The sequence below is a fragment of the Nansenia antarctica genome (genome assembly GCF_963989245.1).
Source record: "Nansenia antarctica genome assembly, chromosome: 3".
Taxonomy (NCBI): Eukaryota; Metazoa; Chordata; class Actinopteri; order Argentiniformes; family Microstomatidae; genus Nansenia; species Nansenia antarctica.
This window is the reverse complement of record NC_137688.1, coordinates 15,049,569-15,069,751: the sequence shown is the minus strand read 5'-3', so window position 1 is coordinate 15,069,751 and position 20,183 is coordinate 15,049,569. Positions and strand designations below refer to the sequence as shown.

The 20,183-nt window shown below is 46.0% G+C and overlaps 1 protein-coding gene across 1 annotated transcript in view; it reads left to right on the top strand.

Moving 5' to 3' along the window:
• rxfp1 (relaxin family peptide receptor 1) overlaps positions 1-20,183 on the top strand; it is a gene marked incomplete at both ends in the record, with an annotated part of 54,308 nt that overhangs the window by 21,324 nt on the left and 12,801 nt on the right. Inside the window, 3 exons of the mRNA XM_080526957.1 lie at positions 6,623-6,706; positions 16,875-16,980; positions 18,837-18,908. Coding sequence (XP_080383083.1) covers positions 6,623-6,706; positions 16,875-16,980; positions 18,837-18,908 — 262 coding nt within the window. The remainder of the gene's footprint in view (positions 1-6,622; positions 6,707-16,874; positions 16,981-18,836; positions 18,909-20,183) is intronic.

The following is a 20,183-nucleotide window of genomic DNA, read 5'->3' as shown; positions in this document are numbered from 1 at the left end:
GTTGTATAGCGTAGGTGTTCCATGCGTAATGAGTCATGAGTAATGTGGTAATATGGTAATGAGGCAACGGTATGCCTTCCCTGTTGGAAGTGGTAGCTGATGATGAATTCATAGAGTGAGTGTTCGGTAGAAATGATTTGTTAATGTTGTACACGGTCTGGTGAAAAGGTCCGCAAGTAGGGCAATGTAATTTTTCATGCTAGAAACACATAACTACACATAAGTAGATGATCACACAGTCCTTGCTTTTGAATACGTCCTAAACTGTACGTTTGTTTACAAGCCATGTATCACTTACCACTAGCCTACGGCAGACGAGACAATTAATCCAATTCACAAATTATTTAGTGATCATAAAACTGTTGTTTGTTATATTTTGTGGGCTCTTCAACACTTCAACTTTAGTAATATGCAAAAAATGTTTATAAATACATTAAAAAGAAAAAAGTTTTTTGCTCTTTGCGCAACTTGAGGATTGCCGACATGCGGCCCTTTTTAACATGTAGGCAGACGAATTAATGTTAGGACTTTTATTTAGAAAAATGTAAATACATTTCAGCGTTGTTGAAAATCAATGACACACTTGTTCCCCGACTTGTTCCCCCTTTCACCAGACCGTGTCACAATTGTCAACCACACAGCTGTAAACATTCTGTCATAGAACTGGAGCTCGTCTCTCCCCTACACGACTGTAATCAGCATTTACATTTACATTTACATTTTTGGCATTTAGCAGACGCCTTATTCCAAAGCGACTTACAATCAATACATTTGAATACTAAGCATGTGAATCAGCAGTCCACCATTCGTTGCAGGAAGAGTACTCTGTACTCAGCCGGGGGGCGGGAAATATATTTATAATCAAGACGAGATTCATTAATTTAACAGTTATTCTAGCGGAGGTAGAAAAAGGAGGACAGGCTCATTGTAATGCACGGAAGGGAATGAAGAATGGTATCAAATTTAAATGGAATGAGTTTGATTCCTTGATTCCCATTCCTATTCCATTCTGTGTATTACAATGAGCCCATCCTCCAATTTCCACCTCCACCAGCCTCCCCCTGCTCTATAAGTTAGTCATGAAACTGCTCCTCTGAGAATCACAACAGCATAGTTACTGTAGACCACAGGAAATGTTTATGTGTTTATTTCCTGTGTATCCGCAGATCTGAGTCATGCTCATATGAAGACTCACAGGTAAAACCTTTTTAAAAACGACGAAGACTGGAGTATTGTTAGAATACAATCAGATCCGGTTCTTTTGTCGACTGCTCCAAGAAAGAGGAGAGGTAGCAAATGTTGTGTGGCATCGTTTGTCACACTTTCAAATGAAATATTCTTGGAAAAAATGCTTCTGCCTCGAACCGGAAACGGGTTATTCAGCTGACCTTGTTTGGAGAACCCGAAAAAGGTTTTACAGTAAGTTCCCTTTTGGGGTTCCATAGAACCGTTTCCCAACAGGTTTTATAAGAGTGGACTCTAGATGGTTCCCAGACTTTTAATCTAGATCCAGATTAAAAGTTTAGAAATACAGGGCCCAGCAGTTTGAATTGATGTTATGTGAACATGATAACTCATTATTACTTGATGACAGTATGATGACTTGATGACTGAATGGTGACAGTATTCACAGTATTGTACCAAAGGTAAAAAACAAACAAACATGTACAACAAGTCCCACCGATCAATGCATGCTGTATTGTCTGTGTAGCAACAACCTTGAGGAGTGTGAACAGCCATTCACTAACCGTCCAGATTCAGCAGCGATGTGTTGGCAGTAACAGCAATTCAAAACCTTTATATAAAACTCGATAGGCACTGAGGTAACCCTCATTTACAGTGACGTCGAGTGTACAATAGAACAGTGAGCAAGGGCAAACAAACAGTGAGCAAGACAGGATAAAAAAAAAAAATTGTAACCGGTAGAATACAGTTTTTGCACCAAGAGTTTAAAGGTAGAGGCAGAGGGGAGGACCTCCAACCGGAGAGTTTGCTGCAGAGTGTTCCATGTATTAGGAGCATCAATAAAAAAGGCTGTTTTACCCAGGTCTGAACGCGCATACGGAACCCGAAAAGAAAGCCAACTATTAGATCTGGTCACATAAGTACCAAGACTCCAGTCCAATAAAGATGAGATATAAGGAGGAAGCTTGCCACAGATGGCCTTGAAAACGAACAAGTTCCAATTACATGCACAATGTGATGTATGAACATTGTATATTGTGAAAGGAATGTTTTAATCTCCTAGGTTGGGGTGATGAGTGATGGGTGTGTGTGTGTGTGTGTGTGTGTGTGTGTGTGTGTGTAAACAGTCATCATCCTGGAAATTGTATAGCACTTATATAGCGCTTTTCTGAGGCTCAAAGACACTGACAATATGGGAAAAACAGAAAACACAGAAACAACAAGCAACAGATAACATGAGCACATAGAACACAAAATTATCGAACGGGGAACACAGTAACGAAGCAATGTCCAGGGGGGGAGGGGGGTGGCAGGGTTAGGGGAGCTGGTTAGGGGTAGGGTAGGTTGTACGCATGGGAGAACAGGTAGGTTTTGAGGTGGGATTTAAAAGTGGAGAGTGAGGGTGAGTCTCTGAGTGGTTGAGGGAGAGAGTTCCAGAGGCGGGGTGCAGCTTGTGAAAAGGCACGGTCTCCGAAGCCTTTGAGTTTTGAGGGTGGGACAGTGAGGGGAACAGTGGATGAGGATCGGAGGGTGCGGGTAGGGTGGTGGGGGAGAAAGAGGTCAGTCAGGTAAGGGGGGGCCAGGCTAGTTTTGGACCATCTTAAGTCTATGGATGGAGCGGGAGGTGATGCCGGTGAGTAGGGAATTGCAGTAGTCAAGGCGGGAGGAGATGAAAGCGTGGATGAGGGATTCAGCAGCCGGGGGGGGGAGGCAGTGTCTAATTTTGGCAATGTTTCGGAGGTGGAAGTAGGTCTTGATGATGGAGCTGACGTGGGGATCAAATGAGAGGGTGGGGTCCAGGATGAAGACAAGGTTGCGAGCCAGGGGGGAGGGGGTGATGGTAGTGTCCTCAATGGTGAGTGTGATGGGTCCAGTTTTAATGAGTGTGGATTTGGTGCCGATGAGGATGACTTCTGTCTTGTCACTGTTGAGTTTGAGGAAATTGTGGGTTAGCCAGGTTTTTATTGCAGATACGCAGTTTTCAATGTGACTGAGGGGTGGGTTCTGGGTGGATTTTGTGCTGATGTAAATCTGGGTGTCATCAGCGTAACAGTGGAAGTCCAGGTTGAATTGGCGGATGATGTGACCGAGGGGGAGTATGTAGCAGAGGAAGAGCTGGGGGCCGAGGACTGAGCCTTGGGGGACCCCCTGTGTGACAGAGGAGGAGGTGGAGGTGTGACCGGAGAGGGAGATGAACTGTTGTCTGTTGGTGAGGTAAGAGGTGAGCCAGTCCAGTGCGGTGCCCTCAACACCCAGTTGGCGCAGCCTTTGAAGGAGGATGAAGTGAGACACTGTATCGAAGGCTGCGCTCAGGTCTAGTAGAACTAGGATGTTGAGGGCACCTGAGTCTGCGGAGGTGAGGAGATCATTGATGACCTTGACCAGGGCTGTTTCGGTGCTGTGATGTGGGAGGAAATCAGACTGAAGGGGTTCATACAGGTTGTTGGACTGGAGGTGGGAGTGAAGTTGGACAGAGACAGCGCGCTCAAGGGTTTTGGAGAAGAATGATAGGTTGGAGATGGGCTGGTAGTTGGAGAGGTTGGCTGGGTCAAGAGTGGGCTTTTTGAGAATGGGGGTGACAGCGGCGAGTTTGTATATTGAGGGAACGGGCCCTTGGGATAGTGACTGATTGAAGAGGGCAGTGAGGTGGGGGATGAGGGCAGGGAGGCAGGCCTTGGTCAAGGTGCTAGGGAGGGGGTTGAGGGAGCAGGTGGTTGTATTGGAGGCGGTGATGATGGTAGTGATGAGGAATGGGTCAACGGGGGAGAAAGTAATGAGAGAAGTAAGGGGGGTGTAGTCAGCTGGGGGGAAGATGACAGTGGGGGGGGGCGGGGGTGGAGGAGTTGTAGATGGAGGCAGTCAGTGAGCTGTTGATTTGGGAGATCTTGCTGTTGAAGGCGTGGAGAAAGGAGTTGCAGAGATCAGGGGAGGAAGTTGTGTTATTGTCCGGGGGTTGGAGTAGTTTCTTGACAGTAGAGAAGAGGGTGCGGGGGTTTCGGTTGGTGGTGTTGATGAGGGTGGAGTAGTAGGCAGATTTGGCAGCTTGGAGTCCGTCACGGTAGGAGGTGTGTTGCTTGTAGGCTTCGGCATGGACAGTGAGCTGGGTTTTTTTGTGGAGTCGTTCCAGTTGGCGGCCTATCTGTTTCATGGTACGGAGTTCAGGGGTGTACCTGGGGGAGGAGGTGGTGAAGGAGACAGTGGTGGGCCAGTGAGTCAAGGGAGTCAGAGAGAATGGAGTTGAGCATGGTGGCATAGTCTTCCAGGTTGGAGGGGGTGGAGTCAGGGGGGAGGGCAGAGGATATGGACTGAGATAGAGTGAGTGGGTCGACAGATTTGATGTTACGGAAAGTGATGGTGCGTTTGGGGGGGGGCAGAGAGGGGGGCAGAGAAAAGGATGCAGTAGTGGTCACAAAACTGTGGCTACATGTAGCGTCGTTGCTCTAATCTTAGTAGCTTGGTAGCTTGGGATATGTACATAAAATGTGTGAGCGTGGCCTACAAATTTGTGAGGCCAAACAACTCACAAAATACTGTTCAGTGTCAGCTGAGTGTGAGTGTGAGTGTCTGTGTGTGTGTGTGTGTGTGTGTGTGTGTGTGTGTGTGTGTGTGTGTGAGTGTGAGTGTAAGTGTGCATCCGTGCATGCGTGTGCACGTTTATAAATAAGGATATGCAAATCTCATGCAACTAAGCACTGAACACACTGATGTGTGTCTTTGCATATATTGTCGTAACGTAACAATGAATTTCTAGCAGCAGTCCTCAAACAGTACCCTGACCCTAGCCACCAGCCCCAGACATAAAGACTACATCCAATTAAAGGAAACATCTTCACAACGCCATGGCGATGAATTGCCAACAAAGAGCCACCGATCGTATTCAACAATGCACTGCAATGCCCGTAATATCTATGGGATGTTGAAACAGTGGCAGAAACCTGTAGGTCATCAGGACATTTGTAATGGTGTGCGTGCATGTGTGCATGCGTGCATGTGTGCATGCGTGCATGCGTGCGTGCATGCGTGCGTGCATGTGTGCGTGCGTGCGTGTGTGTGTACGTGCACCGGAGGCCTCAACACATGCATCCCTCTCTTCCTGAGCTGAGTTCACACATACGTACCTGGGATGAAGTCCCCTGTAGGGGGGGGGGGCGCTATGGCGGTGGGAACACAATGTGGGTTGAGGACGCAGTGCCCTGTTTCCTAGTGGTCCTTACTTCTCCCTGAAGTGTCACTTGTCACCCGTAAAAGCATTGGCTCACACACCACTCCTATGCTTTCAAAACTATAAAAATAAATGTTTTAAATGGTACCGGATCTCTCAGTAAAGTGCTAATTTATACAGCGGGGAGTTATTCATTATATTTATACATTTACATGGGCTCCGAGACGTGAAACCAGGATTCAGAAAAAGAGTAAGACCATTACTTTAAATTCACATACCACATGTCTTTGTGTTAGCAGTAATGACTTCCTCGTGGGGAAGGTAATTCAAAACATGCTAAGCAGATTGAGGTTGCCGAAAAGGTTGTAGTAGTAGCCGTAATGTCAAACACACTTTTCGTCTGTGATTTTTCTCCGAGGTGCCAAACTGCAGGCTTATTCATCTCTACAACATTGTAGTCTGAGCCTGCAAGGTCAAAAACACAGGAATGTATTTACTGCTGGTTTGTGGGTGTCAGCCAGCATGAGTAGTTAGTCTCAGCTGTCCTGCAGAGGGAAGAATACTGTATGACACCACCCTAACTGAATTATGAATGATAGACCCATCTGAAGACCCATCTCTTCAGGCTACACCTTAACTGTCCCTCCTGAGACATCTACTACCCCCCTGTACTGTTTCCCTAGTGTTGTAATAGAAAGTCTAGCACAATGACTGTCAATGGCCCCTGAGCATAGATTATGTTTTTCTGCTATGACTGGTCGATAGATGATTCATTTACTTTCAAATGATGTTGTAATCCACTTTGGTTAAAGGTGTCTGCTAAATTCCAAACTTGTAAACAATTTAAATTCAATAATTCAATAATTCACTTGCTCTGTGCAATTTGAACTCAGGGTTTTATATTACAGTGAAGTATCCCCAACCACAGGGATTGGACTTGAAATCGAAGTTCTTGACTTAATATTCCTCTTTGATCAGTGCCTTTTAATTCATTTTAATTCTATGTTTGTGTTTCCTGATGAAAATGTCCTAATTATTACTTTTATTACTTCACGGGGCTTCTTAACAACCCCTACAAGGTTTCCTGTGCAATTGCCTTTATTTTTTAATTACAATATGAAATATTATTTAATTAATCAGTTAAAAGTTAAACACACTGGAGGATCCATACATAAGTGATTGACTTGGGGTGGATCGTGGTAGGCTCACAACGCTAGAGTTATAACAGTTTTTCCTGTGAGTTGGGTGATGATGTGTTCCTGTTCTGTTTCCTAGGAGACAACAATGGGTGGCCCCATCTTTTCGACAAGTACTTTGGTATCCCCAATATTGACACCGGAACCAAGTCCAACACCTGCTGTAAGTATGACAGCTTATATGAGTGGGTGAACACCCTTTGCTAATGCCTTCCCCTGACAACGTCCCCTAACCTAATGCCTAACACTGCCTAACCTTAACCACTTGAAGGTAATACCTAACACTGCCTAACCTTAACCACTTGAAGGTAATCTAACACTGCCTAACCTTAACCACTTGAAGGTAATGCCTAATACTGCCTAACCGTCACACAACTGGTAATTCACATAACTCAGTCGCATTTGTAGCTTTTCTTACGAATCGGGTCAACTATCATCCCAGTCCCGAAGAAAAGCACGGTGAGCTGCCTAAACGACTACCGCCCGGTGGCACTCACACCAATCATCATGAAGTGCTTCGAGAAACTAGTCCGGGCCCACATACTCACACGCCTCCCGCCCAACCTGGATCCATACCAGTTCGCCTACAGAGCCCACAGGTCCACAGAGGACGCCATAGCGACGACTCTCCACGCCACTCTATCCCACCTGGAGAGGGGAAACAGCTACGCGAGACTGCTCTTCGTGGACTTCAGCTCTGCCTTTAACACCATCCTTCCAGACAGGCTAGTGACCAAACTACTAGACCTGGGTCTATCACACTCTATATGTGCGTGGATCAAGGACTTCCTGACCGACCGCCCCCAGAGGGTGCGGGTGGGCCCCCACACCTCCACAGCCCTCAGCCTCAGCACTGGGTCACCCCAGGGCTGCGTGCTAAGCCCCATCCTCTACAACCTCTACACCCACGACTTCACCCCCATCCACCCCAGCAACTACATCGTAAAGTTTGCAGACGACACCACCGTGGTGGGATGTATCTCGGGGGGGGGGGGAGGCGGCGTACAGGGATGAGGTAGAGCAATTGAGCAAGCTGTGCAAGGTTAACAACCTGCTGCTAAACAAGTCAAAGACCCAGGAATTCATCGTAGACTTCAGGAGGAAAAAGTCTGAGATCCTGCCCCTGCTCATCGACGGAGAGAGCGTGGAGATAGTCTCAACCCTCCGATTCCTGGGACACAACATGCGGGATGACCTGGCCTGGAAGGACAACACTAAAGGCACCATCAAGAGGGCACAACAGCGGCTATACACCCTGAGATGCCTCAGGAAACAACACAACAAGAAGGAGATACTGGTGGCCTTCTACCACGGCGCAGTGGAGAGCATCCTCACCTTCGGCATCTCCAACTGGTTCCACAGCTGCACAACAGTGGAGAGAAACGAGCTACAGAGAGTCGTGAGAACAGCACAGAAGATCACCGGCGCCCCCCTCCCCTCTCTGGAGGAGCTGTACAAAACACGCTGTCTCAGGAGGGCCTCCAAGATCTCCAAGGACCCGACCCACCCTGGGCACGAACACTTTGTCAAGCTGCCCTCGAACAGGAGGTACAGGACCCCGGCCGCTAAGACAAACAGACTGAAGAACAGCTTCTACCACAGGGCCGTCAAGGCCCTGAACACAGAAAAGGCCTAAGTTCTGGGCCCAGGACAGTCCGGACGGATTGTATGGCAGCTAGTGCTGAGGCACAAACATGTACATTTTCAAGCCTGCAAACTGTGACACTTTAAAATAATGTGAAAAAATACTTTCTTGTGCAATATGACAACCCTATTGACTATCTGTGCAGTATAGTACAGTGGATTGTGTACATAGCCTTTATTGATGTAAACCAGCTCCTTACCTTCTTGTGATTTTATGCATCTATGCTTTTTCTAAAATGTGTTTCTTTTTCCTTTCCTAAACACCAGGGGAGCCTCCTCTCCTAAATTTCGTTGTTTGGTACCTGTACTGTAGCAATGACAAATAAAGTCTATCTATCTATCTATCTATCTATCTATCTATCTATCTATCTATCTATCTATCTATCTAAGATTTCACACGAATTTGGTGTTCTGAATGTTCTATGAATTCATGCAAATGAAGCGTGAGGTCCTGTTGCAACACAACAGAAGGTTGTCCAATGTCCCATCATTCTTTCATGACAACTGAAACAAGGACAGAGGAACTATAACAAAGGCATATTGGTTCATACATCCTAATGTTCCCCCTCTGTCTCTGATGGATCTTTTTCGTTTTTTGCAGCCTGTTTTAGTTGCATTGAGAGCTCCATTGACCGCATGTTGTGCGTTCACAGAAACAGCTTCCAAATGCAAATGCCACACTTGGAATCAACTCAGGTAAACCTTTGTCATATTGATAAAGAAAAAACAAAGGAATAGCCCAGGCAGGTCCATGATACAGCTTTTGAGTCAATTGTCCAATTACTTTTGGTCCCTTGAAAAGGGAACTCCTAAACTCTTCCTCCCATTTGGATTTGAATTCCCTCAAATTAAAGCTGAAAGTCTGTACTTTAAGCCCATATTAATTATATAACGGTAACTTGAATATGTTTCGGTAAACAGCTAAAATAGAATAAAAAGATTCTGTCAGAGTCCAAATATATATGGACCTAACTGTAAATTATGGAAGGATGTCAAAGACCATTATTTAGTTCTGGTTCTAGGATTCAAAGATATCCACTGTACCTTCACACAGGGGACTCTAGTCAGTTCACCTTCCAAATCCGGCAGAACATGAAAGTTGTTCCACATGGTGCACAATAGCTCTATAAACATACTATACTGTTATGAAGACATGAAACATGAAACATTGAACAAGAAACATTCTCTTAGAAACATACTGTATAATGAAAGCAATCTTTTTTTTAAATACAAAAATGTATTGTCATAATTATACCTGAATCTGTTTCCAGCCTATTCACAATGTACAATGTGATAACATTGTGACATGACATCCTACATCATTAGAGAATGAGAATATTGTGTTTTATATTTAAGCAATATCACACGAGAGGGAGTGTGTTATACTGAATATCAGCACGATATTCAGTATAACAGCACGACCTCGAGTGTGATATTGCTTTTATACAACAGTTCTACAGCGCGATTTATTAGTTAACAGTAATAAGCGACAACAGATTATGATTTGTTTGTTTATTTAATCATAAAAAGAATTAAAAAATAGTTCCGCAACTGAACTTCAAATGGACTGTTGCCTAGTAACCTGAACACAAACATGTCGTCTAATTAACGGTCTAAATTTAGTAGAACATCTGTGCGACGGAGTGATACATATAGTTAAAAGTCCCAGTGCTGTTATACTGTATATCAGCACTCATGGAAAGCCTCTTGTCCAATCAAATTACTTGGTCGGAACTAACTGTTGTATAATATGCCGTACGTTTGCCTTTCCTGTTCCATTATCTGGTTGGTTGTGGAAAGGGTAGGATTTCATGATATGGACCTCTTCAGAAATATTTAACTGGGGGAAAGAACCCATTCATATTTAAATTTCTATCTCTACTTTCATTCCATACTTCAAGTTACATATTCCAGTCATGTATGCAAATGTAGCTTATATATGAAAAAGATTAAGCCATTTTTCAATATCCTTTTATCATCATAGATACTGTATATCCAATGTTCTGGTGCCCAATGCCTTCTTAAGGATTACATGAATGTGTGCATCTTGTCATGTTAAAATCTCATCAGGGATTCAGTCCTCCGATTCCTACCTCCACCAACCTCCCCTGGATAAACCTAGTGGAACTCTCAATGCGTTCTGAAACTTGTGTGTTCATCATCTATATGCAACTTACATCCACATGGTGCTGTGGTGGAGAGGGAAGGTTATTTCCATAAATACTTTTTTTTTAGGCCATAATCAATATTTGATGTATTTGACGTTGGAAATACTTCTGCAGAACGGAGTAAGCAGGAGGCTCAGTCGGTCATGCTTTTCTAATTCAGTGACAGAAAACATACTTAGTAGTCATGTGTGGGTCCTAATAATAATAATAATAATAATAATAATAATAATAATAATAATATTAGCAAGACTGCTTCCATCCCATTAATATTCATCTCATTCTCCATCTTAAGACACCTAACCAGCAACTCCAACTCCAAAACCAACAGACAGATGTCTTGGCTTGTTTATGTGTGCTGTAGTGGAGGCAGAACACATATTTGTACCATTCCAAGCATTACCATGGACCCAATTTCTACCTCCACCAGCCTCCACTTGGATCAGAAGGAGGTTTAGCTTGTTCTAACAACCCATTTAGACTTCCTGTCTCTCCAGAGACACCAGGAAGTAAACACAGCCGGGGGTGAAGGGAATCTCCTTCTTGCTGTAGGATCTCTTCTCTAAGCTTCACATATTTAAAGTTGCTCAGTGTTGTCTTTTAGTTGATACTGAGATAACAAATAGACAACAAATAGATAACAAATAGTCGCTTTGGATAAAGGCGCCTGCTAAATGGCAAAAATGTTGATGTAAATGTAGAACAAACAATATACACTTCCAGCTCTCATAAACACGTTGGTTTTCCTCCCAGACGGTGTGTTTGTAAGAGAGGGCTCCTTATGCAATGTTCTCCGAGTTGTCTTTGGAACGTTTTATTTTTATTTTTTATTCTATTAGCGACTTTGTTATTGTTGTCCTTTTATCCTTTGTGTTGTGATAACATAATTTTTTGTCAGATTTGTAATATATTGGCTGAGTTCCAAAATGCGTTCTTGCACTCTATCTAAGTTCTACTTAGAACTATAAATCAATATTATAACCGCAAATTGATATTTTTTGGTTGAGCAGATAAGAACGTTTTTTCACTCAAGGCAAAATGTAAATAGAATAGAATAGAATAGACTTTATTGTTGTTGTACAGTTGCCTATACAATGAAATTGTAGTGGCTCTTCCGAAGGTGCAAAAAAAAAAAAAAAACATATTCACATATTCACAAACATATACACATATAAGATAAACATTTATGAACATGTCTTATGTCTACTGTTCAGTGTTCTGATGGTCCATGGGTAGAAACTGTTGGACAGCCTGTTTGTTCTAGCCTTTATGCTCCTGTACCTCACTCCAGAGCGCATCAGGCTGAACAGGTGGTGACCAGGGTGGAGGTGGTCTTTAAGAATCCTTCCTGCTCTGGAGAGGCACCGAGAGCGTGCCACGTCATCCAGGGAGGGCAGGGGACAGCCGATTATTTTTTCCGCTGACTTCACCACTCTCTGCAGTCTCTTTTTGTCCACTACTTTGCAGCCAGCGTACCATGCTGTGATGGAGAATGTCAGCACACTCTCAATGATGGAGTGGTAGAAGGTTACCAGCAGCTTCTCCTCCACCCTGTTTCTTTTGAGAACTCTCAGGAAATGGAGTCGCTGCTGGGCCTTCTTTACCACCGCTGTGGTGTTGGCTGACCAGGTGAGGTCCTCTGAGATGTGGGTTCCCAGGAACTTAAAGGAGGGGACTCTCTCCACAACGTCTCCGTTGATGTAGAGTGGAGCAGGGTCTGCCTTTACCTTTCTGAAGTCCATGACCACTTCCTTGGTCTTCTTGATGTTGAGAGTCAGGTTGTTTGTGACACACCACTCTGTCAGCCGCTGCACCTCGTCCCTGTAGGCTGACTCATCCCCTCCGGTTATGAGCCCCACCAAGGTGGTGTCATCCGCAAATTTAATTATTGCATTGGTGGGGTGGGTGGGGGTACAGTCATGGGTGTAGATGGAGTACAGGAGAGGGCTCAGAACACAGCCCTGTGGAGAGCCGGTGCTGAGCATGAGGGTGGAGGAGTTGTGTGGACCCATCTTGACTGTCTGTGGGCGGTTGGAAAGGAAGTCTTTGATCCAGGCACAGGTGGCGGGGGGGAAGTCCAGGGCAGCTAGCTTGTCCACGAGGATATCGGGGATGATGGTATTAAAAGCTGCACTGTAATCAACAAAGAGCATCCTCACCGAGGACTCCGGGTGTTCTAGGTGGCTCAGAGCAGTGTGGAGGGCTGTAGAGATGGCATCGTCAGTAGACCTGTTTGCTCTGTAAGCGAATTGGTGAGGATCAAAGCCTGGGGGGAGGCGGTCTTTGATGTGGTGAGATATGAGTTGTTGAAATGTCAGATATCTTCTTTAATCTTGAGACTGTAGTGCCGAGAGACGGGAGTCGGAGGCGGTGTATCGAATGTCACAGCTAAACGTTTATTTACAGACATGAACAAGTCTCTACGACATGCTTCAAGAAGTCACAAAACTGGGTACCACACACTTAACTCTCCGTGCGGAACAATACCCCCAACCCATAGTTCCGGGGGTGAATTATGTCAACCCACCACACAAGCCCCCCTTTTCACCCATAGTCAAAATCCCTGTGTCGGGGAGGGACGACGATCCGACCCCGGCGGGTGCGGGACGCAGGGGCAGCCGGGGCAGGGGCAGGGGCAGGGCCAGCCGGGGCCGGAGCAGGGGGAACCGGGACAGGGGCAGGGGCAGGGGCAGCCGGGGGCGGGGGTTGGGGCAAGGGGGGGCGACCGGGGGCGGGGGTTGGGGCAAGGGGGGGCGGCCACGGCGCGGGGGCTGAGCCAGTTCCAATGGCCGGGAAACGTCCACGTGAGCGGACTTGACCCTATCAATGGAGACCGTCTCGTGTCTACCACCAACGTCCACCACCAGGGTCTTGTCCCCGTGTTGTAGGACCTTGAACGGGCCATCGTAAGTGGGGCGTAGGGGGCCGCGGTGGGCGTCGTGGCGAATGAAGACAAAGTCTGACGAGCGCAGCTCGGTGGGGACCCGGAAAGCAGGGGCACCGTGCTGTGAAGTGGGGACGGGTGCGAACACCTCAGCGGCTTCCAGTAGGGAGGAGCGCTGCCTGGCTGCAGACCAGGGGACAGTGGCATCCGGGATGAAATCCCCGGGGACTCGTAGGGTTTGGCCGTATACGAGTTCGGCAGACGAGGACTGCAAGTCCTCTTTGGGGGCACATCTGAGGCCAAGCATGACCCACGGAAGCTTGTCCACCCAGTTGCCGTCCGTCAAACTCGCGCGTAGGGCCGCCTTCATTGAGCGGTGGAACCGCTCGCACAAACCGTTAGCCTGGGCACCTATTGCCATCACCACCGATGCGTCGGACTACGCCGTCGGCGCGGTGCACGAACAATGGGTCGCAGGCGCCTGGCAGCCGCTCGCCTTTTTCAGCCGTCAGTTGACGCCCAGAGAGCGCAAATACAGCGCGTTCGACAGGGAGCTCCTTGGCCTCTTTTTGGCAGTCCGCCACTTCCGGTTCCTGCTGGAAGGCCGTGAGTTCACGGCGTTCGTGGATCACAAACCCCTCACGTTCTCCATGTCCAAGGTGGCCGAGCCTTGGTCTGCCCGCCAGCAACGCCAGCTCTCGTACATATCTGAGTACACCACGGACATCCAACACATCGCTGGCAGGTCCAACGTGGTCGCGGACTGTCTCTCCAGAGCGGTCGTCGGGGCCGTTCAACTGGGTCTCGACTACCTCCGCATGAGTGCGGACCAGGCCTCCGATCACGGGGTCCAGACCCTCAAGAACGCGGACACAGGACTACGCTTGGAGGATGTCGCAGTCGGTGACTCAGGCGCAAAACTGCTGTGCGACTTCTCTACGGGCCAGCCGCGGCCGCTAGTCCCTGTGAACTGGCGCCGGCCCGTTTTTGAGGCTGTACACAACCTCTCCCACCCCGGCAGGAAACCATCCGTGAAATTAGTTTCTGAGAAGTTCGTATGGCAGGGACTCAAGAAGGAGGTAAGGGGCTGGGTCGACACGTGCGTGGCCTGTCAACGCGCCAAAGTACACCGCCATACCAGAGCCCCTTTTGAGCCCTTCACTGTTCCTGAGAGGAGGTTCGACCACCACTGCCCGCCTCTCACGGCTTCACCTACCTTTTCACCATGGTGGACAGGACGACCCGCTGGCCCGAAGCCGTTCCCCTCTCCTCGACGGCGTCTTCCGACGTGGCCCGTGCGTTCATCGGAACGTGGGTCGCGCGCTTTGGGACCCCGTCTGACCTGTCCTCTGACCGTGGCTCGCAGTTTACCTCGGAACTGTGGAACGCTGTAGCTAGTGGTTTGGGGGTAAAGCTGCACCGCACTACTGCCTATCACGTCGGGGTCACCAATGTAGTGCCGAGAGACGGGAGTCGGAGGCGGTGTATCGAATGTCACAGCTAAACGTTTATTTACAGACATGAACAAGTCTCTACCACATGCTTCAAGAAGTCACAAAACTGGGTACCACACACTTAACTCTCCGTGCGGAACAATACCCCCAACCCATAGTTCCGGGGGTGAATTATGTCAACCCACCACAAGACATGCATTTGAAGTCTACGGCTCTCCCCGCTGCCCATCTGACTGAGAGTTGTGAAGGTCGGTGTACTGGTCCGTCTCCTCACTAGGAACACATTTGCCTCAAGGACCCAGAACGTCCGCCATCTTGGATTTTCAGCCATCTTGGATTTTGTGTAAAACCTTAAGGGCCGGTTTCACAGACAAGGCTTAGGCCTAGTCTTGGACTAAAAAACACTTTCAATGTAAAATCTCCATTGAAGATGCTTTTTAGTCTAGGATTAGGCTTAAGTCTTGTCTGTGAAACCGGCCCTATGTCTTCTCTTGAGCCGTAGGTCTGAATGACTTGAAATTATTGCTACGTTATTGAAGGGTATACCGCCGTCCACTAGGTGGCAGTATTTCGTTTGTTATGCTGTCCGGCTCAGTCAGGAGTCGGCCATATTATTAGTTGATTAGTTTCAGACGTTCATGTTACGGTGGTTGTCTATTAAGCTGTCCACCTAATTCCTGTAAGTCTGTTATTCGAATGTTTATGGTTAAGTTACATATTATACATTTACCCTGCTTATACTTTATACATTATATATATAGTGTTATATTATCATTAGTGTATTATATTCAGATGTGAGAGTTAGCATACTGTCTCAGTTCATGCTTCTATTGTTTGTATCACTGCAGGGCTTCTTCATCTTTGTCATTAAATACTTGATTGACATTGAGGAGCGTATTTCTTCAGTTATTTGCATCCTTCATCTGAGACTCGTTCAGACCTGACCAGCACACCAGCCCTGCATCCCAATGCTACAGAGTGACTCAGACCTGGCCAGCACGTATTCAGGTGTCACAGATTTACTGTAACCACATAGGATTGGTGTAATCATGGGTCATGATTACCCAAGCGATCTTCCAATCCTATGCTAATAAATCTATTTCGCGGAGTGGTAGGCTACAGCTGAATACACTGATATATACAGTATCTCACTGTAATTATTTTTTCAAGTTTCACTCTTTTTTTATATCCTGCTTTCCCCTATAATATATTATATACCCTAAAATAGGTGCAGAGTTTCCAAGAAACGCCTGTCTCCAGGAGTAGCCGCAACACTAATGACATTGAAGTAAATAAGCACCCGTCCCTAATAAACTCAGGGCAGAATAAATTCTCTGCTTATATTATCAGATGATTAAAGCAACGAATTTGATTCCGAGTAACCGTAGCAACATTACCTCTCATAATTCAACAGTCTGACACATTGTTTATGGCAAAACGGTAATACAGTACCATATCTATCAAAATGTTTTGAGTTATTGCAGGCATATATTATTATCATCACATGATATGATGTTGGTGGATATTTGTTCTCCGTATGGTTCAGCCTATATTCAGCTTTTTCATATTGCAGGTTAGTGGTGGGGTAGGGGTAGTGGTGGCCTAGTGGTAGTTGGACTGGTGATCTGTAGGTCATGACTTTAAATCCCACCTGGGAACACCACCACCCACTAGTGTGTCCTTGAGTAAGGCACTTAGCTACTCCAAGGAGACTGTCCCTGTAATCTCTAATCGTAAGTCGCTTTGGATAAAAGCGTCTGCTAAATGGTAAAAATGGGTTTGAGCAGCAGTTTGGCAACAGCAGTAGCTGAACTAAATCTCTGTCAACACATGGGCTTCTTCTCTCTGGTGAATTACTACTGAGGTCATCTCCTCATCGCAGGCGTGACTCAGTGTGGCTGCTGGTCCCAGGCCTTGACTGTGGTACAGCCCCTGGGATTGTGTAGGCAGAAGGCACTGATTAAATTTGGACTCTCAGACTCGCTCTTCTTTCACTCTTTTCTTTCGCTTGCTCTTTCTCTCTCTCTCTCTCTCTCTCTCTCTCTCTCTCTCTCTCTTTCTCTCTCTCTCGTTATTTCTCTCTTTCGCTCTCTCTCTCTCTCTATCTTTTTCTCTCTATTTTCATCATGTCTTTATCCTCATTCTCATTCTCTCTGCCCCCCCCCCCCCTCTCTCTCTCTCCAGTGCTAGGTGCCGTTCCTGAGCTGTGCCAGTGCAGGGATCTGGAGCTGGACTGTGACGGGGCCATGCTTCTAGAAGTCCCCGCAGTCTCCGTCAACGTCACCATGATGTGAGTGGAGAGAGAGGGAGAGAGAGAGAGAGAGAGAGAATTCCTCCTCCTCGTCCCCCAGCCGTGACTGTCATCAGGGAATGACTCAGAGCCAGCGTGAGAGACAGGGCCACTCAGTGTGACCATAAACACTGTCAAGAGAACCATTGAACTGTCTGGCAGACTGCATGCGTGCACCTGTGTGTGTGTGTGTGTGTGTGTGTGTGTGTGTGTGTGTGTGTGCGCGCCTGTGTGTGTGCACCTGGGTGTGTGCCTGTGTGCATGTCTGTGTGTGTGTGTGTGTAGTGCGCCATGACCAATTAAATTCACGGTTTAGTTGTGATTGTCTCTCTGTGGAGATTCTGGGTGTGGAGTGTGTTGGGATCCCTGGGCTGTTACGGTGCTCTGCACACAACTTTGTCTTCTCCAAACAGTGAGAGCAGGAGGGTCTCACTGAACCTCCAGAAGTCAACTACATGAAACTGATCGGTATCCATGGCGCACACTCCGCACAGTCAAAGAGCAGAATGTGTGGCGTCCGTATGACATCCGGAACGACGGGTGTCAAAACGACATGCAGAATGTGGGTGTCATGCAGAATGTGGGTGTCATGCGGAACGCGGGTGGAACGCGGAATGTGACGTGGCATTATGACAAGGGTCATCAGGGTGTATATCATCAGTAAAATTGTATAATACCCCCAAACATTACACCACAAAGTAAACAATCCACTCTGCTCTTCTCGATCACCTCACCTATGATATTGTCCCAGTATGGCTGGTGTAATACCTCATGTTTACAGCTTATCTTTCAGGACATTCAGTTCTCGTTGATTATCCATCGACGCTGGGATAGATTTTATTGTGCTAGTCTGTGGATGAGGGACCTGCCAGGCCTACTTTATAGTCTCACTAATTCAATTGCGAGTCGACTACATAACATTGTTTTGCTCCACCAATAGCGATGTTCATTCATTAAAAGGTACACTTTAGTGCACGACTCCGCATCTATCGTTCCCTGTTAATCAGTATGCAGAGACCTTCGCTAAGCTCTATTATTATGTCTAGCCTCAGGGAAATGGGGTCGCCCCGGCTAATTGAGGCACAATGAAGAAGAGCGATAAGGATTCCATTTCAAATGGAGGATGATGTGTGGCTTCATCTGAGGTAGATAGTTTGAATAAAGATGTTGTTTTCTGTTAGCACTAGTCAATATTTAAATGTAGTCGAAGCTTTTAGGTCGTTTGTATTCTGGTGGACATGTGGCCAGACTGAAATGAAATTAGCTCCAACCTCAAGCAGGCAATGCCTCTGCATAGTAATTATTATGGAGCTTAACAAAATCCAAGCAATTGTGAAATATTATTATTATTAATTATTCTTGTTATTGTTATTATTCTTGTTATCATTATGCTTCTGATGATTATCATTATTATGGTTATTATTATTATTATTATTATTTGTAGTAGTAGTTGTTGTTGTTGTTGTTGTTGTTGTTGTTGTTATTATTATTATTAGTAGTAGTAGCAGTAGTAGTAGTAGTAGTAGTAGTAGTAGTAGTAGTAGTAGTAGTAGTAGTAGTAGTAGTAGTAGTAGTAGTAGTGGTGGTGGTGGTGGTGGTGGTGGTGGTGGTGGTGGTGGTGGTGGTGGTGGTGGTGGTGGTGGTGGTGGTGGTGGTGGTGGTGGTAGTAGTAGTAGTAGTAGTAGTAGTAGTAGTAGTAGTAGTAGTAGTAGTAGTAGTAGTAGTAGTAGTAGTAGTAGTAGTAGTAGTAGTATTCTTACTATTAATATGAATAAAAGGTGTGGGCTTTTCTGAAATGAGACATTGTTTGATTATTAGTTATTGTTTGATTGAGTTAATGACCTCCTGTCCCGCAGGTCGCTACAGAGGAACAGGCTACGGAAGCTGAGTGGAGACATCTTCTACAAGTACCAGAGTCTCCAGAAGCTGTGAGTGGTCAATCGGTGGAGGCTGGTGGAGGTAAATGGGAGGACGGTCTCATCGTAATGCATGGAACAGAATGAGGAACCATATCTGATTGATCCCGTTCCCCATTCCATCCCATGCATTTGAATGAGCCCTGTCCTCCGATTTCTACCTCCACCAGCTTCCCAGAGCGATGAATGTATAATCTGTTGATCAAAAGGCTGTAACAACATTAATTCAAACCTGCTTTCTGTAATTGAAAACACACAGACAGAGATTAAAGAATGTATGGTGAATGTATAATTGATTGATCAAAAGGCTGTAAGAACATTAATTCAAACATGCTTCCTTTAATTTAAAACATGATGAAATCACACACACAGAGATTAAAGCAAAAAAAAACATGAATGTCTCTGAGTGGGCGACAGCCAGAGCTATGATGCCAGAGCTATTCAGCTATTCAGCAGAGCACACAGTGGATGGTAGAGACAGGTCAACAATGGCAGATGTGCTCTATAGACAGGGGTGCACATAACTTTTTGGGGCCAGTGCTCAGAGGAGCACCTAGGGATGCTGCTTGGTGCTCCCCGAGCTCGCGAGTCACGACCCGTCCCACAGGATGGATAAAAAAGGGATACATGGATAACTTATATTAGCAAAACGACATTTATTCATAAATAAAGATGAACGAACAAATGATTGTGTGCAAAACAAAAGAAACAAATGCAAAATCAAATGACTGCTCTTTAAGCATGAAAGTCTGTCAGACTCCTTTAAACACAATGAAATCAACTGACATCTCTTTAAGCACTAACTGAATGTCTGTTCTGTAAACACTGAAATCAACTTTTTTATTTATGCTACAAGCTTAATCATAATCATCACTGCTCTCTTGACTGCTGTAAGTTATCACTGTCCTCAATTTCAACCATGGTAGAGGATGTTGTAGGCTATCACTTTAAATAGCTCATTATTTTGATTGTGCAACAAAGTCTTTTTTTTTTCCCTAATAGAATTCCCAACCATATTCCCTGGGTCAGGGGTCTAGGTGCGATAATGAAGCTGTAAAACAAACGTCTGAACGTTTGAAAGCTTCAGAGAAAAGAAACGTGAAGTCCCTTGGTGTTGTTTTTCCTTTTAGCGACGAGTCGTTCGGGACTGAATTTTCACGTGTCGGCGTGATAACCGTGCGATACGCGATACGCGGAATGAAAGTACAAGTTACGATACTTTCCGAATGTTTTCGTGAGGGGAGTCGCCGTGGTCGTTGTGATGGCGTTACGGGGCTTGCAGTGATG